The sequence below is a fragment of the Monodon monoceros genome, unplaced genomic scaffold, assembly GCF_005190385.1.
Source record: "Monodon monoceros isolate NGI ecotype Baffin Bay Population unplaced genomic scaffold, NGI_Narwhal_1 Super_Scaffold_11, whole genome shotgun sequence".
Taxonomy (NCBI): Eukaryota; Metazoa; Chordata; class Mammalia; order Artiodactyla; family Monodontidae; genus Monodon; species Monodon monoceros.
This window is the reverse complement of record NW_021703767.1, coordinates 70,286,145-70,312,047: the sequence shown is the minus strand read 5'-3', so window position 1 is coordinate 70,312,047 and position 25,903 is coordinate 70,286,145. Positions and strand designations below refer to the sequence as shown.

At 46.4% G+C, this 25,903-nt stretch overlaps 1 protein-coding gene across 4 annotated transcripts in view; it reads left to right on the top strand.

Moving 5' to 3' along the window:
* Window positions 1-25,903, top strand: part of HEG1 (heart development protein with EGF like domains 1) — a 123,791-nt gene that overhangs the window by 49,438 nt on the left and 48,450 nt on the right. For 3 of the 4 annotated variants that reach the window (XR_003792278.1, XM_029213843.1, XM_029213842.1), the window contains exons 11-17: window positions 653-711; window positions 959-1,119; window positions 4,895-5,029; window positions 9,911-9,953; window positions 10,086-10,123; window positions 20,690-20,777; window positions 24,625-24,799. Coding sequence is in view for 3 of the 4 variants with exons in the window: in XM_029213843.1 (XP_029069676.1) it covers window positions 653-711; window positions 959-1,119; window positions 4,895-5,029; window positions 9,911-9,953; window positions 10,086-10,123; window positions 20,690-20,777; window positions 24,625-24,799 (699 nt within the window). In the remaining variant the exon portion in view is untranslated. Of the gene's footprint in view, window positions 1-652; window positions 712-958; window positions 1,120-4,894; window positions 5,030-9,910; window positions 9,954-10,085; window positions 10,124-20,689; window positions 20,778-23,376; window positions 23,894-24,624; window positions 24,800-25,903 lie in introns of those variants that run through there. The other variant, XM_029213844.1, reaches the window with a different exon arrangement.

Below are 25,903 nucleotides of genomic sequence, written 5' to 3'. Positions count from 1 at the left end.
TGTCGGTGGCGGGGGGGGGGGGGAGTGGAGAAGCAGGCATGGTACTTCATGCCCCACAGGGATTTTCTGCTCTTTCCGAGAGCACAAGGCAAACACAGGGAGAGTCGCTCTTAATTTGCTCTCAACAAAAGGGCTCTTGACCCATGTAATGTAATTTCCTATGGAGAGCCTTATTGAAGAGGACCTATCTGTGAGTTAGGTCAACTCATTGTAGATTATGAGGGGTCTGTGTCAGGCCTGCCAGACCTGGGGTAGCTGAAAGGAACCCAGCCTTTTCAGCGAGGCTTGTTCACTATGCAAAGTCCAAATAAACAGTTGTCTCTGAGGTTTTTGAAACCCTGGGTCTTAGAAGAGGTCTGCTCCTTTGAAGATGTTTTGCATCCAAGGGTGCTGTTCTGAACATCATTTCCTGCCAAGATTGTCCCCACTGATTTACTGTCTGCCTCTCTCCCTTTGTACTCATGGAACAACAGAACAAGAGCAGAAAGGCATTTAAGAAAGGAACAAAAAAGACACCACTCCTGCGTAAGGCTGCCTGCTGACAACTTGATGGCTGGAAAACGCCTATTTGATCCTGAAAATAGGAAATTCGTTCTAGGTTTAAGGCTTTTGTCTGACTCACAGTTAACGATAAACCTGTTCTTCCTTTCAGTTAAATGTGTGTTTTTCAACATTACCTGGTTATACCCGATCCACAGCTCATGCTTCTAGGTAAGTAACAGGATTATATTCGTTTGTGAACCAGTCTATAGAAAGGGGAGGATGTTCTAACATGGGTGATGGCAACAAAACTGGGCCTTGTTTTGATTGGGCCATAGGTTGATCCAGGGCCAAGGTCACTGGAACTTCATGCTCTCCCAGGCCATCACTGGAGAATGGGGAGGACACTCATTTTCCAAAAGCCCTGGGGCCCACATGTCATTTTAGGACAATTAAAACCTACATATTTTGCCTGTAGGGAGCCCAGTGCGGTGGTGATGTCACTGCAAACCACCTTTTCCCTGGCCTCCAACGTGACGCTGTTCGACCTGGCCGATGGGATGCAGAAATGTGTCAACTGCTGCAGGGCCTCTGCTGAGATCTGCCAGCTCTTGGGTTCTCAGAGGCGTATCTTTAGAGGTAAGAGGCCCTCTGGGAGGACCCTACCCATTCAGTTAGTCACAGACCGAGGGTAGACGTGTAAGGCATTCAGGGCTCAGGTCCAAGAAACTTGTCACAGAACCAGCCTGAAATGGGCGTTAAGCACAAGGCCTTTGTGCATCTTTGTGTACACATGCACAGACACACACACATACGCGCACGTGCACGCACACACACACACACACACACACACACACAGAGTCCTGTACACCCAGCCTTGAAGGCCCCCAGTCCTTGGCATACTGTTTCTATTTCTTCTATCCAGCATTAGTATTGGAAGGGATGTAGGAGCTGATGTAATGGAGCAAAAACCACTCTTCTTTCCCTTGAAAGGTTCCTCCTCTCTCTGGGGAGATAGAAATTCACACACAGAATGTACATGCTTGTCAATGACTCCAGACCTTCATCTTGACATACCATTAGGTTAAAAAAAAAAGCATGTACAGAATCACCCGTCTTTCTGTGTATTTGTTTGGAAATTCTATTTGCACAGAAACAAGACTAGAAGATTAGAGGGCAAACTGCTCACCGTCCATGATTTCTCTTTTCTTGTTCTTTATCTGTTTTTGTTGAAAGCTTCTACAGTGCATCTGATGTGAGGCAGCTGAAGAAAGGGATTAGAAACAAGTTTGGAAGGCAAATTTGGGTCTTGGAGGGGAGGTTTCGCCTCTGGGATGGGAAAACTCTGCTGGAATCAAAAGTGCTTCCTCATGCAGGGGGGCTTGCCCCTGCTGTGTCTCATAAGTGGTCAGAGCTGGCTCTGGTTCGCTCATTTTACTACACATAGGACTGGTGAGGGATGCAGAGTCGGAGGGAAGCTCCCCATCTGGTGCCCAGATGCTGGACTAAGTTGTAGGTAGCAGGTTTGGTGCTCTGCCTGCTGGAGATCCAGGACGTTCCCGATGAGCCAGAGCTTTGTAGGAGCAGGTCTGGAGCGCCCTCCTTATGGACTGTGCATTACAGACCTGGCAGTTAACCTTTTGCTCAGGGATAAATGCTAGAGCTTTGCCCATTTAAGGGCTATTCACTTGAAAAAAAAAAAAAAAAGAGAGAGAGAGAGAGAGCTAAGCATTCTGGAGTTGAAGTTGCTATCATTCAGCTTCATTGGGGAATTGGTTAAAAAGTTCCTGCCCCATCACACGGTACTCTGCTTTGATTTTAGTTTCTTTCTCTTGCCAGTGATTTAAAGGTTCCAATTTTTCCTCCCCAGAAAGTAGGAAGGGGACCTTGCAGTTCACTAAACACGTGTGGAATACATGCTACGTGGTCAGCATTATATTAGGTTACTTTTTTTGTCCTTAGTAAACGTATTTCATGTTTTGCAAATCAAGTGGCAAGATATTTGGATTTGTAAGGGCCCTGCCCACTCTCTGGCTCCCATTCTTCCAACTGCTCAGATGTAGCTTACGGGAAAGCTCCTGTCTTCCTTGCCAAGGTCCCTTTTTTTTTTTTTTTGAAGACTTTTTTCTAGAGCAGAGTTAGGTTCACAGCAAAATTAAGAGGCAGGTACAGAGATTTCCCACAGACTTCCTGCCTCCACATGTACTGGTGCCCATTCTTTGCCTCTGCTTTCCAAGCCCCTGAGAACAAAGACGGCCATGCCTCTTGGTTGAAAACAGCCTCACCTCTCTGTTTTCCCTCCCAGGGCTTCTTCAGGTTTTGCCAGCACACTGCTTGGTCCCTCACTCACCTCTCTGAGTGCTAGAGAGGCGGGCTGGACAAGGGGGAGCTGTCAGCTTCTGACATCTGGGCGTTCCCGACACGTGGGAGGCACCGGGCCACTCTGGCCGCTGCCCTTGCAAGCGCAGTTTCTTCCCCTTCAATTCACAAAACATCTACTTCCTCGCCTTTCAAAGAACTATAGCTCTCATCTCTCCAGAGGTTTAGAGTCCTTGGAAATCCCCCAGGGAGCGTCCCAGCCTTAGATTCACATAAATTCTCATTGTCTGTTTGGCGGATGTTATGCGCAGGAAGGAGCATGGGAATTGTAGATGCAGAAAAATCACATCGCCAGGCTGAAAACGAAAACGGCATGATACGTGGTTCCGTTGGATGGACTGATGAAGGAATGTTCTTTAAGAATTTTGAGGATAGCAACCCCTCCATCGCAAAGGCGGGGCCAGCTTTCCCTGTCTTCAAGTGAATCTGCTTCTGTGCCGGGAAGAGTTGCTTCAGCAGGGCGAGCAGTATTTGCCAACAGGCGGGATTCGTGGGCAGAGTGGAGGGAAAACGTGACATTGGCTTCCAGAAAATATCTAATCAGGCCAGGCAACTCAGGCTGGCTGCTGCGCCAACTAGTACCAGCCTGGACGGCCTTCTGTGCTGGAGACATTTCTTTATATTAAGGCTTTAGATGAGAGATTGTGGCCGTTTAGTGCCCCTCTGTGCCAGCTCCACCGTGTTTGCCTGGTGAGATTTTCCATTTTTCATTTTTCTCCCTTAAATACAGACCTTTCACAATAAACAAAGGAAATTGTATCACACACACCAATAGGTTCTGCTTTAGCATGCCAGCTTCCACTGATAAAGGCAGGAAATTCAGCTCTGAGAGCTGAAGTTGTGTCCTAAACTAACCTCCTGTGACCAAGCCACCCACTGGCCCCGAGCTCTCGAGACTCAGACAAGGAGGCAGATGCCGGGGTCCCTGTCACCAGAACCTGCCTGGGGTGGGGTGGGGGTATAGCTGTGCCGTGTTAAGAGCTGGCAGCTGGTTTCTGAATCGGCTGGTATTTTCCCTAAGGTGGGAGAAGGGAGCCCACACCTCACTGCCCAGTGTACACGTGGCCCTTCCTCGGCTGTCTCCTCACGCTGAACTTGCTCACGCCCACCAAAAACAGTGGCGCAGGTCAGTCTCACCCTGTACGTAGTGTAAATAAGTTACTGTCCACTATCCAAGTGATTTCATATTTTTGTTCTATTGTCTGTATACCCCAATTACGTATGTTTTTTTGTTAGACCTACCTTAGATGGTAAAAAGCACCCTCGTTGTGTCCACTGTATACAACCTCAGAGAGGGCGTGCTGTGTACAAACTCAGAGAGGGCGTGCTGTATACAACCCGAGAGAGGGTTCACTGTGTACAACCTCAGGGCCACATGCCCAACAATGAATGCTTTTGGATAATAATGAAAGAGTTCTTTGTCATCCATGAAATGAGCCTGGCCCACATGGCCTGGTGCTGACGACCCAGAGCCAAGCAAGCCCCAGGCGGGCATCCGTATAGTGGGCAGGCGGACAGTGACAGAACACATACAGCCCGGCTTACCTTCCACGCCTCTCCTCGGAATCAGTGTGCTAGGCAGCAGGCTACCCGCTGCAGCGGGCGCTGCGTCCCTTTAGGCCAGACAGACACAGAGCCGGGACGCACCTCAGCCGAGACAGGCCTTCTTCCTAAGAGAGCCGGTCACACTTTCTGGGTTTGTGCCGATTCTCTCCTGCAGCCCTAGAGCGTGAAGGTGCAGAGGATCCCACCCGTCGAGGGTTGTGTTTGCAGGGGACGCTGGCGTTGGCGACGGCACCCCGTTTCTTCTGGGTTTGTTTTCTGCCCCGCGAACTTTTACTAACAGACCCGGGGGCCGACTCGGGGGAGGAGCGGCAGAAGGCAGTGCAGAAGTGCCCTCTGAGAGGAGCGGCGCACCACGCAGGCTCTTTTGGAAACTGTTCTCTGAGCCTCTTGAAACAGGAAGTTCACGCATCTTAATGTTCGACGTGGAGGAGGTTTTGTTCTGTCTCACTGTCTTGTTTTTCCATTCTAGCGGGCAGCTTGTGCAAGCGGAAGACTCCAGAATGTGACAAAGAGACCTCCATCTGCACCGATCTGGACGGGGTCGCGCTGTGCCAGTGCAAGTCTGGCTACTTCCAGTTCAACAAGATGGACCACTCCTGCCGAGGTACCGGCCGGTCTGGGGTTCTGTGGCCCAGGGGGTGGGGGAGGTGCTTTTCTCTGCCTGGGGCAGTGTCTCTGCTCTAGGGGTGACTGTTCTAATCTGGGGGTAACCGGTTCTAGTTATTTGGCTCCCAGCAGAGTTGAATACGTTATCTCCCTGGAATAATAGCATTATCTCTGACTGGTGCACACTGGTCTGGCCAACCAGATTCAAAGGAAAAGAAAAGAGAATGGAATGCCTGGGGGTGGCCAGGCCTTTTTTTTTTTTTTTCCTCCTAATTAGAGGAAATTAGAAAAATTACTGTTTTAATTCCCAAAGCTTTATTCTATTGTCTGCTAATCTTTTAAAATGAAAATACCAGCACGGAAGCAGGGCTGTACCTTTTAGTGGTAGCTGGCAGCCCGGGAGACCTGAGTCAGAGTCCCACTTTGCCTGCCCGTCCTGTATCATCTCGGGCAAGTCACTTTGCTTCCCTGAGCTTGAGTTTCCTCTTCTGTGAAATGGGTGCAGTGATACTTCATTGGATATTCTAAGAATTAAAGAGGGCAGTGGTTATGGAGGTACTTTGTAAGCCATCAGCCTTTGCCCTTGTATTTTACCCAGGTTGTTGTTGAACCAATGAGTTCTGGTTTTAAGGGTTTCAAGGCAGAAACCTAATTCTGCTAATCTCTTAGGTGAGGATTAACTTCATCCAGTTTGAGACGAAGGCTGGTCAGTGCGTACAGTGCAAGAATACTGCTTTAAAATAAAATGAATTCAAGTCCAGAGCACTGGGTACCCTGACTTACGAAACCCCGCTGCAATTCGTGATCACAGGAAAACTAGCAACATAAAGGCATCCCGTAGCCTTAGGCCTCGCATCACATGAGAACGTGTATGGCCCAGTTTTCCTGCTCAGTCAGTGCCTGCTGGTGACAGATGTACTGGAATCTGAGTAAAAATGGCATCCTGGGGAAAGGTGACATGCCACTTATTTCTGTCAGGACTTCCCATTAGAGGAGAGGATAAAAATACATTTCAGGGCAGTGCTCTCACCCTGCGCTTCAGACCCTCTGACTTAGGTGCTTTGAAAGTGCACCTCCTCAGCTCTGCACACAGGCGCTGGGGTGGGGTTTGAAGAGGGGGCCCAACTCTGTGGGGCAGCAGGCCTGATTCTGAAGCTCACAGCGCTTCTCAGTGCCCTGTCAGTCTGCCGCTTTGATACAGAGGTGATGCTTCTTAGTTCCCTCTTATCTGGTTTCATGCAAAGTGCTCCTGGCCCGTCTTAGAATCTGGGCCACTGAGCCCACTTCATGTGTGAAGGTAACGTCCTTCACACATGAAGTGCGCTGACGTCCCTGTGTGCTGGAGGCCGTGTAGCTACGTGGGGCAGTCGTTTCTGTACGCAGTGCCTCTGCAATTTCAGGTGGCCTCAAGAGCAGCCCTGCCACCTTTGCTTCTGACTGGCATGAGTCATTTCCCTCTCTTTCCAAGTCACTAGTTCTATAATTGTGTCGCTTACAGACTAGCATTAGCAATAGCAGAGCTGTCAAGGATTTACCAGATGCAGTGACACAGGCACCGGAAACCTTATGTCTATCAAGTAATGACCGGAGAATCGGCATAAGAAAACCGTGGTTAGCTTTTGGGCTTGTGGCCGAGGCCCTATGCAGCCTGGTTTCTGCAGTATCCTGTTGGTTAGATTTTCACCCATGGCCATCAGAGCTCCATGAATGGATCCCGGAGCTCCTTGGACCACAGCCCGGTCAGCTGGGTTCTGAGGGGTTACAGTGACATCTTCTGGCCGTCGGTGCTGGAGCACGGGGGTAGTTAAAAGAAGTACCCTCTCGGACACCTCAAATCCGGGGTCAGTCCCTGGTGTAAATCGAGGCTAAAGGCACGTGGGTGTGTGTTTTCTAAATCTCTGCAATGAACAGTTGTACATTAGCAACTGCATATTGTTCTTTATTATTGTTTGCCCACACACACCTTCTCAGTGTCTCACATAAAACGTCTTTACCAGACTTTCAAAGCCTCATGTAAAATTAAAGTAGGTGTCCTTCCTGTAGATGTCTTAGCTTCCGTCCATCATGCAGATATCCTGATGCATTCCAGCCACCTGTTTGCAGGTCTCTTTCTCTGACTAGGCTGCAGATACCTTGGGTGCCCGTCTCTAGAATATGCTTGCACATTACGGGGTTCCATAAATGTCTGTTGAATGAACAGTTGGAGGGTAGGGCAGCATATATGACAGGACAAGATTGGCAGGTCTTGATTTGGCTTCCTGCAAGGGAACAAAAGAGCCCTGAAGGCTCCACCATGTACTTCTGGCCTTTTATTTAAAAGTCCAGAGGGTAAAATTTGCTTGTGTTCCATATCAATAGGGGAAGCCCACCTGGGGTGTATATGCTGGCTGTTGACACATTCATTTCATCTTCAGTGTTCTGCGGGTCAGGGTCCCTCTAGGGCATGGAGATGCGGAGCTGGATCCTAAGGCGCACTGGAGTGCCTTATGACAAGGTTTCCCTCCAAGAGCCCCTAGAGCAGCACCAGGCCCACGGTAGCACTCAGTCTTTGATGAATGACTGAATGAGCCCATCTGAAATAAGGAAATATCATTACACCAGGGAGCCAGGCCACTTCTGAAGCTAAGTGAAAACAGCCCAGCCCATCAGCTTATAGACAGGACAACAGATGGACCTTACATCTGGCTGGATGGCAGCCACAGGGTGGAAAGCTCCCACCCAGCAGATGAGGGTTGGGTGGGTAGATTTGCTGTAAAAATATTTCCAGGAAGAAGTGTTCAGAATAGAACAGACTAGTGTGACATCAGCCTGCCTCAGTGCTGAGACGGGCGGGGAAGAGTCACTGGGATGCCAGCAGTCTCTGTGTAGCTGCCCTGCAGACAGAGCCATGGGTCATCCAGGGGCGGCTTCCCCTGCTCCCACGACCCGGCCATAGCACAAGGACTGCCAGGGCATGGTGCTTTCCACGCCGGGGAGACAGGAGGTCTCAGCTTGTTCCTTGGAGAAGGCCCCAGCTGAGTAAGGCCAGCTCAGAGAACTCAAAGGTATCAAAGATTTGGGAGAGGGGCCTCATTTCTCTTCCCTGAAGTGGGATATGATTATGCTGTACCTTGTTGCAAAAAAGATTTGAAGTGCCTAATGAAAATTCATTGTAACAAGATGAGATTTAATTTAAAAGGTAAATCAGGTTGAAGGAGTAATAAAATGACTACTTTGTTGAGGCTAGAAGGAAAATGAATAGCAAAAAGATATACCTTAAGTTCCCGCATGTTTCCTAAAGATAGGCCGCTCACTCAAGTTCTGAGCTTCCTGGACACTGAGGCAGAGAGAAACATGATTTTGAAAGAAGTGGCGACCATCAAATAAAGTACAGTTCTTTAGGCCCATCCCCATTTTTCTAGGCCCCAGGGTCCAAGAGAAGTTTCTCTGGAGCACCCACATCACCAGGTTACTGAGTGGTATTGTGGCAATGTGGTCCATGACAGCCTGTGATAAATACCCTAGGGGCTTGCCTGGGGCTGCTGCTGGTAATAGATTGCCCTTAATAAAGAGAGCGTAGCTCAGGAAAAGTGATTCCAGGGGGCCAAACAGTGCAGTACAGGCTCACAGCTCTCATGATCTGCTGTGAGAGAATTTAGATTATTTAGAACAGTATTTTCCAAACCATTCCACAAACCTCTAGTGATATATCAATAGTCTATGACAACAAAATAGATACTAGAAACATTTAGTGTCTAACACTAAAAAATAGAAGGAAGAAAAAAGTTAAGCACATCTACGTAGTTAATATTATTATGCACTGATCCTTAAAGGAGGATGCAGGAGGTCTGTGAGAGATCTCCCATCCCAGCCTGCAGGGCGTGCAGCCTCTGAGCCACGTGTGCTGCTGGCACTCACATCTCACCATCAGCGTGTGTGCTGTCTGTCCAGAGATCGCTGCTCTACGCTTTGTGCCTTTTCTTACCTGTGATTCTTGTATGCAGCGCATGGCATACATTAATCATGAATCAAATTTCTGTCATTCCTTGCAGCAGTGAATTTGTCCGAGAGGAGATTTTTTATTGTCTACTTTCATCCAAGCATGCATTACAGCTCATGGTGTTCTGTCAGCTTATTGTAATGCTGAAAATGTTCCGTGATCAGATCAATTCAGGAACTGCTGATGCAGGGGAATGGCTGGCCCACAGGCCTTCAGTGAAGCAGTGGTCCATGAGCTGTACTGCCAGAGGGTTCAAAGCTATGGTCTTGGGTGATGTGCCGATTAGGGCTCATCTAGGTGTGTCTAGAATCCACTACACAGACCACGGGGTGAGCGTTCTCTTATGGAAACTGAGGCACCCACCAGGACCATGGCTCTGAAGGTGTCACAGCTCTCACTTCCTCATGGAAGGGGGTTGATGGAGCCAACAGCTGGTTAAAGGTTTGACTTACGTTAAAGAAAGTGAAGCACTTGTCTTTGTGTTTACGGAAGGATGTTACACAGGGGCCACGGAGAACTTGCAAAAATAATGGCATATGTTGGATAATAATTACAGCTACAAACAGTTAGTGGTTACTATGCGCTAGGTGCTGCGCTAAGTCATTTGCATGCCTTAGTTTACTTAATCTCCTCCAAGAAACTATAAAACAGATATTATTATTATCCTCTGTTTTATAGCTGGGAAACTGAGAATCACTAAGAGGTTAAGAATTTTTTTGGTAGAATTGAGTTGAGCTGGCAACAGTATTTAGGCCAGGTTTTAGGTAATTCTAAAGCTGTTTGTAGCCTGCTGGATCTAGAATATTGTTGTGGCCTTTAGGCTGGCTGGTTTGATTAACTGTCAGTTTGGACCGAGGGAAGTCAATAGACACGTTCCTGGATTTTCCTTTTCTCTTTCAGCCTGTGAAGATGGATATAGGCTTGAAAATGAAACCTGCATGAGGTAGGCTCCGTGTTCATTTATTCTGATGAATTTGTTCCAAACCTTATTTAGAAGTTACTTTGGTAAATTGCCTCAGTTATTTCTTTTGATATTTGAAACTAATTCTTATTCTTTTTCTTTGTTGACTTGCAGTTGCCCATTCGGCCTTGGTGGTCTCAACTGTGGAAACCGTAAGTATGCAGAAGTCCCGAGTTCTGCGTGGGCAGGGCTGGCACGGCTGTTGGCACGCAGGGTGTCTGTCCCCTCCTCTCGTCCTCAGTTCACATCTGCTGTCTTCCCAGCTCCTGTGCTGGGAGGAAAACAGAGCGCTCTCCAGGGCCTGGAGGTTTGTAGGGGAGATAAACGCTTTCCTGAATAGCCTGATTGTGGAGTGTTTATCAGTACATGAGGCATGAGGTTTGAGGCAGAGAGGGAGGGACCACACCCAGGGAGAACAGAAGAGCCTCCTGAGTAGTTTCTTGGAGGGGGTGGAATTGGAGGTTTGGGAAGACTTTGACTGGCAGGTATGGAGGGAGAAGGAATCCAGGGAGAGGGAACAACGTAAACAAAGGTCTTGGGGCAGCTTGGGCCCATGTTTTTCAGGGACAGTGTGTAAGTGGGTGTGGCTGAGGACAGAAAGAGAGGAAGGCGGAGAATGGGGGATTAGGTTGGCAGAGTATGTGGGGACCAAACTGTTGGGACTTTCGATGGAGTCTGAGAGTTTAGGTTTTAATCAGTAGCCACTGTGGCACTAGCAAGAGTCTTAGAGCAGGAAAGCAGTTTGATCAAGAAAATCAAGTCGGGCTGCCGTGAGGAGGACAGAGGACAGAGAAGAACGTGGGGCCGTTTAGACCAGTATCGTCGGGGCGCGGGTCAGGGCTGGACGCAGAGTGGGGGGTCCCCTGCTGCTGGCTGACGTCCGTGCTCCCGGGTACAAGAGGGTTGAGTGGCGGTGACTGTGCACGTGGCAAGTTTCACAGTTAATTCACTTCTTTGAGAGAAGTGGTTGGGATTCATTCCAGATCACTTTCACTGACATTTTCTTATACTGAGACCTGAGAAATTACAGTCACCCTCAAAATTACTGAAAGAAATTCTGGGATATAGAATGTAGCAGGAATAGTAACACTCAGTATTTTAGGACAGCTTTGTCCCTCATTCCATAGAATCTGCCAACAGTCCATATTCTAAGTTTACTAGACCACAAGTAGACATGACTTTATTTAACAAGAGATGCTCCTCTCACCCCATCAGTCAGAAATTCCAAGTGTTTTAAAAGCTCTTATGCCAGAAATGGGGCGGGGGGTGAAGACTAGATAGATATTTCTTTTTATTATTATTATTGATTTTACTTATTTATTTATTTGGCTGCGTTGGGCCTTTGTTGCTGTGTGCGGATTTTCTCTAGTTGCGGCGAGTGGGGGCTATTCTTCGTTGCGGTGCGTGGGCTTCTCATCGCGGTGGCTTCTCTTGTTGCGGAGCACAGGCTCTAGGAGCGGACTTCAGTAGTTGTGGCACGTGGGCTCAGTAGTTGTGGCTCACAGGCTCTAGAGCGCAGCCTCAGTAGTTGTGGTGCACGGGCTTAGTTGCTCCGTGGCATGTGGGATCTTCTCGGACCAGGGCTCGAACCCGCGTCCCCTGCATTGGTAAGCGGATTCTTAACCACTGCGCCACCACGGAAGCCCTAGATATTTCTTATTATGGCACAATATCACAGGTGTACTTGGTTTTATAAGAGCATGAGTGAGACAAGGTGACGCGCGTGGAGATGTGACCATCTCGGGGTAGGGAGCAGGGGGTGAGAGAGCCCACCTGCCAGTCCTCCCGGGGCCCCTTGGCCCTGACAGGCCTCTCATAGGATGAGCCAGTACTTCTAACCTGCTTGTAGTCAAACAGCTCCCTAAATAGGTTTTACTAGAAAATGCTTCATATTTCTCAGGAAATGGAAGAGTGAAAATGGATACAGGGAAAAGCCCTAGAAAGGGTTGAAGGAAAGGGGAGTGAGCTGCAGGGCGTCGTTCTAAGTGGCAGTGAGTGATTTGCTTTTCAGAGATCATTAACTACTGTATATGTGGAGGGGATTTACCACTACATCCACTGACTGTTCTGTGAGTTCCTGTGTCTCCGCGTTATGGGGGTCGGGGTCTTGGAAGTAGCAGAATTTCTCTCTTCCTGAGACTTCTTTTTGCTCCCTTTTATCCGAGTCATCACGATGATGTCCAGCAGAGGGCAGACTCCAGCCTGGAGGGCTAGCTCCCGGCCACCTTTTGTGGGTGACTCTGGTTAACTCTGAGGGTGTGAATACCACTTTATGACTTTGATGTCAGTCTTAATGTCAGTGTTACAAAGCAATTAACAGTCACTGATAATAAATAGCACCTGCCAACGGCCCCTTTCTCTGCGGTCTCAGATCAGCCCTGGTGTGGGTTAAGGAATCCGGAGCACCTGAATTTCATCCCCACCTATGGTGATAACACCGTGTGAATTCTGTGGCTTGTCACTCAGTGTTTTGTGCCAAATAGCAGAGCTCTCACCACCCACCCCTGTCCCTTCTGCTGTCACCACCAAAGACAGTAAGGGCCTTCTTGGAGGTCTGGCTCAGGCTGGATCTTTTATAGAAAAGAAACACTGCTCTCTGCAGGCTTCTGGGGACACGCACTCTGCTGCCCAAGCCCCGTGAGACGGGGAGCCCAGCTCTGTCCAGCCACGCACGTGGCCCTGCGATTCCCTCACGCCTACATTCCTGGGAGTCACCCAGCTCTAATACATTCTGGCTGCAGGCATAACCTCTGACCTGCCTTTCTAAAAGTCCCTATTAGCTTTCTAGCGGTGCCCAGATTTCACCCGTCGCTCCTCATAGAGAATATCCTTCAAACTGGAGCCGGCAGGACAAGCTTTCCTCTCAAGTCCCTGAGTCCCTGAGGCGGTGCGGGCCCAGCTGGACCCCGCTGTGCACCTGGCAAGGCTGCCCACACCAGGCCGTGCAGGGCTGCAACTGTCTTATCACTGCTCGTTTTAATTTTCTTTCCATGTAAAATATGCCTCTTTATGCCGCAGATTCCAACAATCCTGTCCTCTGATACCACTCGTCCGATGGCCCCAGAATTCTTACAGACTTGTTCTCGCAATGTCCCTCACTTCCCCTTGCCCCTCCAGCCTTTTTTAGGTGTGCATGTTTCCTCCTTCGCTTGAATTTTATAGAGGCTCCTCCTCACAGTTTTATTATATCTCTCATGACCTTGTGGTTTGCTTCACCTTTTTTCTCTTTTTAAAGTAAGTGAATTTTGTCTTTTCATGACATAAAAACAACACATGCCCATTAATTTTCCTTCTTTAACCCAAATTAATTAGAAAATAGATACAAGGGAAGAAGAAAACTAAAATAAAGCCTTATCACCCATGAAAGACATCACTCTTAATACCCTGGTGTATATCCTTGCTACTAATGCTGGTCAATGGGACCAGCAGAAGCTACAGCACCTAGGACCTTGTTAGAGATGCAGCATTTCAGGCCTCTGCACTCCAGACCTACTGAATCAGAATCTGAATTTTAACCAGACCCCTAGATTTGGTTAATATGCAGATTTGTATACATATCAAAGTTTAGGAAGCAGTATACCAGAGGTATGTATGTGTGTGTCTTTTTAACAGAAATTGGGTCTCCCAGAATAAACTGTTTTGTAACCTGCCTTTAAACCTAGTCAACTGTGCAGTGTTTTCATTTACATAATTTTATAAAGCCACTTTTTTCTTTTTTTTGGCGGTACGCAGGCCTCTCACTGTTGTGGCCTCTCCCGTTGCGGAGCACAGGCTCCGGACGTGCAGGCTCAGCGGGCATGGCTCACGGGCCCAGCCGCTCCGTGGCATGTGGGATCTTCCCAGACCGGGGCACGAACCCGTGTCCCCTGCATCGGCAGGCGGACTCTCAACCACTGTGCCACCAGGGAAGCCCTATAAGGCCACTTTTGATAGTTCTGTGGAATTCTACTCTCTGGATATATCATAATTTACTTAACCACTCCCCTCTTACCATCAATTTTAAACCTTTCTTTACAGTCCCATCCTCTAAGCCGTTCTCCTGTTTGTGGTTATTGTCACTTTGTGATGATAGAACACACATAATTTTCCTAGATTACCTTTTTCTGGCTGCAGACATTTTTATCCATCCCTCCTTCTTATCCGCACCAGTCCTTCTGTAGGTCATCCTTTCCATTCGGATGTCCTGCGTCTCTCCAGTGGAGACTCACACAGCCAGCGGGGATGTGGGGTCTGTTTCCCCGTGTCTGGGCCTCTTCATCCTCTTCCGGTGAAACCAGACATTCACCTTAAAGATCCTCCTGCCATGTCTTCCCACCCCACAGTCTGGTGGCAGGTGTAGGAAGTGTCCTTTAATGGTCTTCACCTTGTTGTTACATTGGGCTCAGAACTCAAACCAGTGGAAATGCTATGTGCTGGCAAGAGTCACTCGTAACAAACTGCTTAGGAGGACGAAGAGATCATTAATTATCCAGAAGTCAGCTGGAAGTCTCCTGCAGCTAAAAGCAAACAACTCACTTTGTGTCGGAACTGAAAGGAAGCAGCCTTGGGAGAGGGGAATGCTGCCCTGTACCTACTCTTGCGTGTTATGGCCACACTACAGCCTGTAGATGTGCGAAAGGCAAATTTCAAGAGGTACAGAGGAAAAAAAAAAAAAAGAATGCTGTGTACAGGGTGCTAAAGGAAAGATGATGCAAGAGGAGTGGAAAGATTTAAAAGGCAGAATTCTAACCAACATCACTAATGAGCACAGTGAGGGGGAAAGGGAGAGAACTAAATGAATTTTAAAATAAAACGAATGTGGCCACCTAGAAAGGTCTGTAATGAGTTCAAGGGTTTTAAAGGAAGGCCTACGGGTTGGTACGATTCTGACACCAATTCCGATGTGTCTTTTTCCACATCACTAAGCCAGTTATCTCAATTCTGACACTATCTCCAGGTAGATCCCACAGCTTAAGGGCTCGGTCCACAAGACCTCCCCACCCCAGTCTCCCAGCGGACACCAATCCCACGTCCAGGTTGTCACCTGTGCTCCTGACCAACCGGCTGTAGATGGAGGTTCCAGTGACCCCACCTCCCTGCGTTCCATTAATTTGCTGTACCGGCTCGCAGAACTCGGGAAACATTTTAGCAGATTACCAGTTTATTATGAAAGGATAGAACTCAGGAACATCCGGATGGAAGAGATACTCAGGGCCAGGTTGGGGGAAGGGCCCGGAATGTCCATGCCCTCTCCCAGCGCGGCACCTTACCCTCATCTCTCGGCGTTCACCAACCTGGAGCTCTCTGAACCCCGTCCTTCTGGCTTTTCATGGCAGCTTCATGACACAGGCACGGTTGACTAAATCATTGGCGGTTGGTGACTGAAGTCTGTCTCCAGCCCCTCTCCCCTCCCAGGAGGTTAGGGGGGTGGGACCGACAGTTCTAACCAGCTAATCACAAGCTTGGTTTCCCTGGCAACCAACCTCCATCCAGGAGTTGCCTAAGGGCTTTCCAAAAGTCACCTCATTAACATAGCAAAAGACACCTTTGCTCTCCAGGCTTAGGAAATTCCCAGGGATTTAGGAGCTGTGCTTGGAACTAGGACCGGGAACAGATACGTATTTCTTATAAATCAGTATCACAGCTGACTAAGGTTATTCTGGAGTAAATAAACCTAGCTGGCTTGAACAAAAAAGATGGTTTATTGGAAGGCTTCTGGGGTAAGTCATGGAATTCCAGCATCAGGAATGGCAAGAATCAGGGAGTTGTGGAGAGTCACAGATACAGGAGGTTGGCGCCTTCTTTTCAGAGCACACGTTAACTTGGATCCGTCTTCATCCCTGTCTCTAGTCGTGCTGTGGGTCTGTGCACAGGCTTTCTGCCTCACGATGGAAAATAGGCTCACCAAAGAGCTTCGAGTGTGTGTCACTGGCTTAGTCATTTTGAAATAGAAGGTTCTGTCTCTCTCCCAGAATGAGATTCCTGGGAAGGAACTAATTGATCCAGTTTGGACCTTGTGCTTACTCCCAGACCAAACCCTTATGGCTGGGGATGGTGTTACATGTATAAGCATGACCACCCCACTGTACCCTGCATGTGGGGGGGGGTGGACAGTTCCCACAAGGGGGTTGACTAAGCAGACAGTCCTGTAGATTCCATCCAAATAAGCATATAAGCAAGGACAAATATAGCCTCCGGGAAAGACTAAGGCCCAGAATGGGTTGGTTTAATGAAAAATGGCAACAGCGTTGACAGCAACACCAACCTATGATCAAACCACAAGAAGAATAACGTAAAGATAGAGCCATTGCTTGGGAAAGACTGTGAAATGTCAGCAAATGTCCAAGACAAAGTAAGTGAAGAATTCCAGGTTCATCATTCTGCAGGATCTCTTCAAAGTAGGAAGGATAGGACAGACGAACCTAAGACAGCACACATGGCCTTCGTTCTCACCTTAATAAACAAACATTCAGGAAACCTACGGGACTAGTGACCGTTACAGTAGGGGTTGATTTACAGTCCCATGCACTGTACATCATCATGTGGCCTCATAGTAAATCTAAAGTCAGTCCTCAAGTGTGAAAGATCAGTTGTAGTTCATGAGCTGACTTGACCATAGGTATGAGAAAAAAGATCTGTGGGTTATATTGTCCACAAGCTTATTACAAGTTTCCAGTGACATGGCTGCCAAAGAACAACAAACAACTCTTTAAGAAATGTATGTGTATAAAGTAAATTATATAGGTACATATATACACATACAATTTCTAGATTTAGAGGAGGTTGTGTGTATCTGTGTGTTTATGTAAACACATGAATAAAATTTGGGAAATAGAGAAAAACATGAAGAAGAAAGTACCAGTCCATTATTACCCGAGGCAGTGCTAAAGTCTGTGAACGTTTTTGTGAGTTCCCGCCCAGGCGCTTTCTCTGTGCTTATGTGCACAGAGGTCTTCGGATTTCAGTCCAGCATTCTTTCCTCTCCTACATAATTTAAGCCAGTGCCACCCAAGGTGTGGCCTTCCAGTTGGCAGTGTCTCCATCCCTCAGAAGCTTACTGGAGATACAACTTCTTGGCCTAGCCCAGACCTGCTGAATCAAATCTCTTGGGGTGGGGAGCAGGCATCTGAGTTTTAAGAAGTCCTCTGGGTGAGTCAGATGTGCAGGAAAAGTTTGAGAAGCACTTGTCTATATCAGTGTGTTTTGTTTCAAGGGGGCAAATTATGCTCAGAAACCAAGAGGTGGTCTTTGCCAACATTTTATTTAACACAGGTTGACTGTGGGAATTATAATTTCACAAGGCAGTAGCACACAGGATGTCTCTTTTTTTTTTTTTTTTTTTTTTTTTTGCGGTACGCGGGCCTCTCACTGCTGTGGCCTCTCCCGTTGCGGAGCACAGGCTCCGGATGCGCAGGCTCAGCGGCCATGGCTCACGGGCCCAGCCTCTCCGCGGCATGTGGGATCTTCCCGGAACGGGGCACGAACCCTTGTCCCCTGCATCGGCAGGCGGACTCTCAACCACTGCGCCACCAGGGAAGCCCAAGGATGTCTCTTAATAAGTCAATAAAGAAATAACAGTCCAAACTAATCACATATTTATCGCACTGTTGTTCCAGGAAAGGGGAGATGAAAGGAATAAAGTCCAAACTTAACTGAGGTGTACCTTTCAACAAGTTGGTTCTCAGGAGAGACGGTTCAGCAGATTTCCAACTGTCAGTGCAAAAACCACAATCCTTGTTTCCAGAGCATGTTGCTAGGGAATCAAGACACTCGTGTTGACAGGCAAGATGATCTTTGTGAGGCCACTGTGCTGCCCGGCCTCCACCACTACTGGTAGAAGAGTCCCCTTTACCATGGGAGGAGCTGGTGCCCCAAGGTCTTCGGAGAGCTATTTACATCAGCAAAGGATAGCCTTGTCCAGACCGAACACTCACAAGAGTCCCCACAAACTCTGAGTATTTAGAGTCTAAATGTCCCCTCGTTGATGTTGCTTCTTCATAGGTTCTTATTAAGCCCCCAGCAGCACTAGTAAGTGCTGTCGGCGGCCACAGATGTGGATGCTGACATCCTGAAATACATTTTCACTTTTATATCAAAACAATAACTTCATTCATTTTTTTTTTTGGCCGTGCCCAGTGGCTTGCGGGATCTTAGTTCCCCAACCAGGGATTGAACCCTGGCCCCGGCAGTGAAAGTGCCAAGTTCTAACGACTGGACCACCAGGGAGTTCCCCAATAAATTCATTCTTAAAAACAATTTCATTCTTGTCACAAACAACGGGACCTGAAATCATATCAAACCGCCTCATAACACGGCACCCCTCAAAGTGTGGGAACTATGAACTGGGACAGGATGGCGACAAGATGATAAAGAAACGGAGAGTAAGCACTTAGAGTCGTTTACGCTGACATGGCTGTGACACCCAAGCATGGGATCTTTGTAAAATAAATAGCTTTGTTGTATTTTACGGAAGTATTGGTCTGCAGTAGATGCCTTAAAAAAAGGAGAGAAGGAAATTCATGATAGTTGGTGCCTGGGGGGAAAGACAAGAGGAACAAATGAGATTGTATTTTCTTCATTTAAAAATAATATCCAAAAGCACAGGCCAAGAAGAACTGGTCCTTGACCACAGATAGTTTGGAAAGCACTGGTCTACACTGCCTTTGTCTCTTTTTAGACACAACACAGGTGCTTGTTTCAAAGGGGAACCTGCCACAGCTGCATCAACTTGCAAGGGTCACTTCTAAAATGACTGCTCACTTGTTTTGCCGGAAGTGAGAAAACATGAACTTGGTGTGGAGGGATAAGCAAGAACTAGACTTTGGTTTCTGGTTAGGAACAATGGGAGCTTCTGTAGGTTTTTTGAAGCAGGGAAATGGCACGGTCAGATTTGGTTTTTGGAGTGAGTGGGCAAGACTGAGCACAGGAGCATGAGTTAGGAGGTGATGACAGTTGTCTGGTCAGCAGTCGATGGTGGCTTAGGGTAGTGTTGGTGGAGATAAAGGGAAGTCGACAAATTCTAGAGATTTGTCTTTTGTCCTCACTTTTTAAAAAATGAAGCTTGAGTAGATGTGTCAGGAGGTGAGGGAGAGAATTAACTCATTCCTTGGTTTGGCTTTGTTTCCTGGATATCTTAATACTGATGGTTTTTCATAGTGATCAGGCTTCTGTGCTATTTATTTCAAGAAAGGACAGGTAAATGGTTGCATGACTTGTATTTGCTCTTCTCTCACAGTCTGCTCATTGTCAGCTCTGTGCATTATCCTTTGACTTTACCTGAATACCTAGAGAGTATGGTTCCATCCTAATTTACTATAGAAAACCTGGTCATTGGCTCTATTTTTTTCATCCTGGACTTTACAACCTGAGAGCACAATTATAATCATACTTCCACAGCAAAAAACAATCTGAATATTTAATAGATTTTATTGAAAATATGTTTTCCAGAAATACATAGGTATAAAACCAATTAATTAAAATTTTAATATTGTTTATTATATATGATCTGTGCTTGCTTATATGACTGCTAATTTCTGGTAATTAAATTCGATGTGTATGTGTTGAGACTACCCAGTTTCTAGCATGGTTTATGCAGTGATTCCCAGACTCTGGGTAATATTTCTTATAAAATTGTGGAATCTAACCTAGGGTTACCTTCTTTTTATTTTATCAAGTAAGAACCTAAAACCAAATTTAAAAAATTATACATCAATTCAAAAATTTTAAAAAACAATTAACCACCAAGGGTGGGAAGTAGCCAAGAAAATATTCTTTTTTTCCAATTACTTTTTAAAAAGCAGCTTTACTGGAGGCATAATTTACACAAGATAAAATGCATCTGTGTTAAGTGAGGAAAAAAAGTCGGAAGGACCAAATTTTGGAAGGTATTAAAACTAGGGAAAAAACAACCCAAAAGAGTTTAGTTTTTGAAAAATGTATGCATCTCTTTTATTTTTCTCTTCTGATCGTGGATTGGTAACAATGTCATCGGGCTGGTCTGCAGGTAGAATTTGGGAGCCCCCGTTCTAGGCGTGGCTGAGAAAGAGAAACTCTGCTCAAAATAGTATAGAGGAGGGATAATCATTTTCCCTCTACCCTTCTAGATTCTTGGCTGACACCCCCTCCCCACTCCCATTAAAAGCCAGAGTAACAGGAGAAAAAACAATTTTAATTATGCACATACACACGGGAGCCCCACAAAGATATGAGACTCAAAAGGCAGCCAGATGATTGAGGCTCATACGCCCTCCTGAGCTGAGGAAAGGGCCAGGGGTCTAGGGCTTGAAAGGGGAAAATGCAATTTACAGGAAAGTGAGAAGAGGAAATGTTTGGGACACGTGTGCCAAGCAGATAAGTCTCTCAGGTGAAAAAGTTATCTGTGGTATTAGCTCTCTTCCTGGTACAAGCCTCTTTCTAATGTAAATTTCCCTTACAAATGGGTAATTAATACTCAGTTTTCAGAGTTTCTCATGTGTCTGCAGTTTCTCAAAAATATCAGCTCAAAATAATAAATATACCAAAGAGGCATATTTGGAGATGGCACAATCTGCTCCCCTTCAACTGAGAAAATGCAGAGCTAGTCCCAAGCAGCCTTTGCTGGGGGCCCAGAAAATGAAAAGTGGTCACCAGCTGAGGCATGGGGTAGCCGTGGGGCGGGGAAGGGGACCATTTTTTGGTATTCCTTTATTCATTCATTACCCTCTTACCAATCCACTTTTTTCCTTTTTAAACCTGTTTAGCCTATCAGCTCATCACTGTGGTGATCGCAGCAGCGGGAGGTGGGCTTCTACTCATCCTGGGCATCGCACTGATTGTTACCTGTTGCAGGTGAGTGCCAAGAGTCCACATTTTAATTCTCCTTCTTTGCCTGTGCTAAGCAAGGGTCATTTTTACCCCTTTTAAAGAATGTCTGGGGTGCTTTACAGTATTAAATCGTAATGAATGACTGAACCATTTAAAAAAAGGAAAAAGGGAAATTCATGATAGGTAGTACCATCTGGGAAAGAAAAGGACAGCAAATGGGATTTTTACTAAAAGAGCACAAAAGCACAAGCAACAAAAGAAAAAGATAGATTGGACTTCATCAAAATTAAAACTTCTCTGCTTCAAAGAACACTATCAAGAAAGTGAAAAAGACAACCCACAGAAGGGGAGAAAGTATTTGCAACTCATCATCTAAAATATATAAGGAATCCTTACAACTCAGTTGTAAAAAGGTGAAACCGCAGAACGCGTTTTGGGACTTAGTAGAGCGTAGGTTCTTATGTCTTGGTGTAGAAAGAATTCAGCAAAGTGATAGATAAGAAGTGATTTATCAGAATAGGATGCTTGTGAGGTTTACAAGCCTGTGGGCAAGAGGGTGCCACACGAAGAACTTAGTGGGCTCCAGTTTTATAATCAAAGGAAGAATGGGGAGGGGGAGAGGACCACTGTTGAGTGGACGTCACGCTTCCATCGTCAGCTCCTCCACAGCAGGCGGGGGAGTTTTCTTGTCCCTACATGGTGAAGCCGGGACTGTCATGGCACTATTTAAATAAGCAGAAGGGTGGTAACATAGGCTAAAAGTGGTAAATCATCTCAGGTTGTAGTATAATGTCATGTTTTCCCCGTATGTTTGTTTGTAGTGCGTGCAAAGGAGCGTGTCCTAGGAATTATTAACTTACTGACCTTATTGGGCAGGATGTGGGTCTCATTTTACCGATGTTTTACTGTTTGGGGGCATGTCTCAAGCTTCTGTGGCATGGTTTTGTTGCTAAGCAAAACAGCTTGGTTTTGTGGTTAAGTAAACCTGCTTTCTTGAGTGATCATTAACTTACAGGGGTCTCCCGTGCTTTTTTCTTTACTTATCCTTTAGTGGGATTAACTATTTAATCACCGATTTTGTCCCTTTACTCTGTCCCTATCAAAGGCAACCCAATTAAAAGTGGGCAAGGAACCTGAATAGTCGTTTCTCCAAAGAAGACACACAAATGCCCAATAAATATATGAAAAGATGCTCAATGTCATTATCCATCAGGGAAATGCTGTCCAAACTAACATCAGATACCACTTCACACCCACTAAGATGGCTACTAAAACAAACCAACAAAACCCAGAAAATAGCAAGTGTTGGTGAGAATGTGGGGAAAGTAGAACGCTCAGACACTGCTGGTGGAAACATAAAATGGTGTAGTCACTTCGAAAAAGCCTGGTAGTTCCTCAGAACGTTAAGCAGAATTGCCATCTGACCCAGCATTTCCACTCATACCAAGAGAAATGAAAACGGGTGTTCGCACAGAACCACGTACACAAGTATTCATAGCAGCATTGTTCGTAATAGCCAAAAGGTGAAAATAACCCCAATATCCATCAACTGATGGATAGATAAACAAAATGTGATATATCCATACAATGGAATATTACTTGACGTAAAAAGGAATGAAATACTGAAACACGCTATAACATGCATGAACCTTGAAAATAGTATGCTATGTGAATTAAGCCAGTCACAAAAGACCACATGTGTATGGTTCCATTTATTTGAATGTCCAAAATAGGCAAATCAAATAGAGACAGAAAGTAGATTGTCGGTTGCCTAGGCCTGGACGGGCAGGGGGAGAACTGGGGAGTAATGGCTAAGGCGTGTGGCGTTTCTTTCTGGGGTGATGAAATTGTTCCAAAGTTGCACAACTGATGGTTGCACAACTCTGAATATACTAAAAACCATTGACTTCTACACTTTTTAAATAAAATTTTTGGCTGCGTTGAGCCTTCATTGCCGCACGCAGGCTTTTCTCTAGTTGTGGCGAGCGTGGGCCACTCTTCGTTGCGGTGCGCGGGCTTCTCATTGCAGTGGCCTTTCCTGTTGCGGAGCATGGCCTCTAGGGCGCGTGGGCTTCCGTAGTTGCGGCATGCGGGCTCAGTAGCTATGGCTCGCGGGCTCCAGAGCACAGGTTCAGTAGTCGTGGTGCATGGGCTTAGTTGCTCCACGGCATGTGGGACCTTCCAGGACCAGGGCTCTAACCGATGCCCCCTGCATTGGCAGGCAGATTCCTAACTGCTGCGCCACCAGGGAAGCCCGACTTTTACACTTTAAATGGGAAAATTAAGAAGCAAACAAAGACGAAAGGGATTGCCTGGAATATTTAGCAGTGGAGAGGGGGCAGGCATATGGATGAGCAGACAGTAGTAAACTTGGCTCTAGGCTTCCTGGACAGCAGTGGGACTGGGTTTCGATTGGAAAAGGAAGAAAAAGAAAGGAATTGGTTCCCTTCTCTGTGGTTATTCAGATAAGGGAAAACTCAGACTTTTGATTTAGATGATAATAAATGGCAGGAATTATCCTGACATAGCAGATGGAGGGGACCTACAAAATAGCAAGTTATCTTTTCAACCATTGACCTGAAGGACATTTTAAGATATCCTCTAAGATATCCTCTATCTCCAGGAATGCTGCAGAGAGCTAGCTGCTCCAACTGCCCATCCAGGGACGCAGGCCTCATGGTTCAGCCCATGCCTGTCATTCACAACGTTGCAATCAAAGCATCAGAGACAAACTGTGTGAGTGGAAATAAAAATCTGGGTAGGAGACTAGGAGCTAGAGAGATAGACTTTGAGTGCTCCAGGAGACAGAAGCCTCCTATCCGCTCAGTGTCCTGTACCAGGTAGTGTAGCCATTTGGGGAAAGAGAGCCTGTGACTATTGGTCCCTGGGAGAAGGTCACTGTAAATCAGTAAGTCATTGTTTGAGACAAGATGCTCCAGCCCCCAGGGAGCAACACAATGGCAGGTCTGTTCTCAACTTGAAAGAAGGGACAACGCCTAAGCCCCATGCTGGACATTTGGTTTTAAGATCCTGAATGATTTGGTGCCTTCCCTAGAACATTTATTTACAGGAAAGCGAGGTATAGAGGGAGGAAACTCCAGATTATCTTACCCAGGACAAATATCACTAAAAATGTCTGATTCGAGGCCCATTACAGAAGGTGAATAACACATCCTCCAACAGTTTCCAGTCAGAGAACTCTCACCACTAGGGAACTTGTCCTAGGGTTTCCCTGCCCCGCTGACATGAGAGTCTGTATGGGTATGTACACAGGTGGGCCTTTCTGCAAACAAAACATACTGTTTTCATGGTTCGTGAAGTAGCTTCATGCAGTGGAACAGCAGTGGCCGGGGAGTGGGAGGCCTGAATTCCAGCCCCAGCTTTACTAGTAGCCAACTGTGACCCCAGGGCAAGTCACATCCTTCACAAAGCCAGAGTTGCCCCATCCCCAGAGCTCCTCAAGCAGGTTGGGAACTGCTGGACTAAAGAATCCTAAAGGCCCTTCCCACTGCAACATCTTCTGAATTTATGACTCTTTGTTTCCCTGGCTGACGCCACGGTGCAGCGATGTCTGTCCCCCAGAACAGTCTAAATCTGCTCCACTGCAGCTGTCTTTGTCCTCTCTACCCGCGATAACCTGCCCCTTTGGGTTGGAAGATTTTTTGCATCTTTTTTTTGCACCTAATCGCATTTTTATAGGCAAATACTAAAAATAATAACAACAATAGTAACATTCCTCAGTGGGCAGCTACAAAAATGTATAGTGGCATCTTTAGGTCTAATTTTCCTTGCAAAAAACTAGATGATGCTTTCACAGTTAGCATTTCTTCACAGAATTTATTTCAATTTTCACAATTTTTTTACCTTGCAGAAAGAATAAAAACGACATAAGCAAGCTCATCTTCAAAAGTGGGGATTTCCAAATGTCCCCATATGCTGAGTACCCCAAGAACCCTCGCTCACAAGAATGGGGCCGAGAAGCTATTGAAATGCATGAGAATGGAAGTACCAAAAACCTCCTCCAGATGACGGATGTGTATTACTCGGTGTGTATTCCCATGCCCAGGTGACCTCCCGGCTCCAATTTCCTCGGAGAATTAAAGGGATTCTGTTTGTTTTGGGATTTTTTGTTTTGTTTTGTTTTCCTGGTCTCGACACGTGGCTTGCGGGATCTCAGTTCCCTGACCTGGGATTAAACCCGGGCCACGGCAGTGAAAGCCCGGAATCCTAACCACTAGGCGACCAGAGAACTCCCAACGGATTCTGTTTTGTTGTAGTAAAAGCACTCCAGCTCATTAAAGGTTAAAAAGAATGGTGACCTATGCCTCTTATTCACATAGTTTAATATTCAATTTACTTACTGTCTATTTGCATGGGATTTATTAGTTTCAACATTGAGCTATGAAGAGTATTTCCACAGAGCACGGTATGTGCTTTATGAGGTTGAAGCAATAACCTTCTTGTCACTGAACTTGCTTTTAAGTTACAGGATTGGAAGGTAAAAAATAGAGAAAGAATTTAATGATATTTAGCCTTTGGCCCTTTCATTCTTATCTCTTGTCTGCCATGCTTTACATCATGTGGTTGGGTAGTTGAAACCGAGGGATTGGGAAAAGGTATAAAGAGAACAATTCAGTGTCATCCTGAATTGTCAGAGGTTTGGAAGATTCAGTAGGTCTTTAATAATTTGCTATGTCCAGCCCTGGAGTGCATCATTTGGAAAGATGAGAGACCACCTTGAACCCTTGCTTCTTCTGTCCCACACTGAATAACCCATGTCATATTCCCACGCCTGCTCAGTTCTTTCATGTTACACTGCATCAGCCATAAAGCAAACACAGGCGGTGATACCTGAGCTGAAAAACAAACAGCTGGCAAGTGACTTCTCCTGCCTTGCGGAGCTTAGAAGTATAGCAGTAAACGTGAAACCTTGCCCTAAGGCTTCAAGGGACTTAATAGCTTTAGGCAATCCTGTTAACAGACTGAACAACCACTCTGGTTGCTATGGAGATTAACCTGCGCGTTCAGACTTTGGATGGGAGGGGCACTCGTGCTAAGGAAGCTGTAGTTTCAATGGACTCTGAAAAATTTGAACCTGGCCTGGAGGAAGAACAAAAAGAAATAAGGGGAAAGATAAATGTAGATACAAA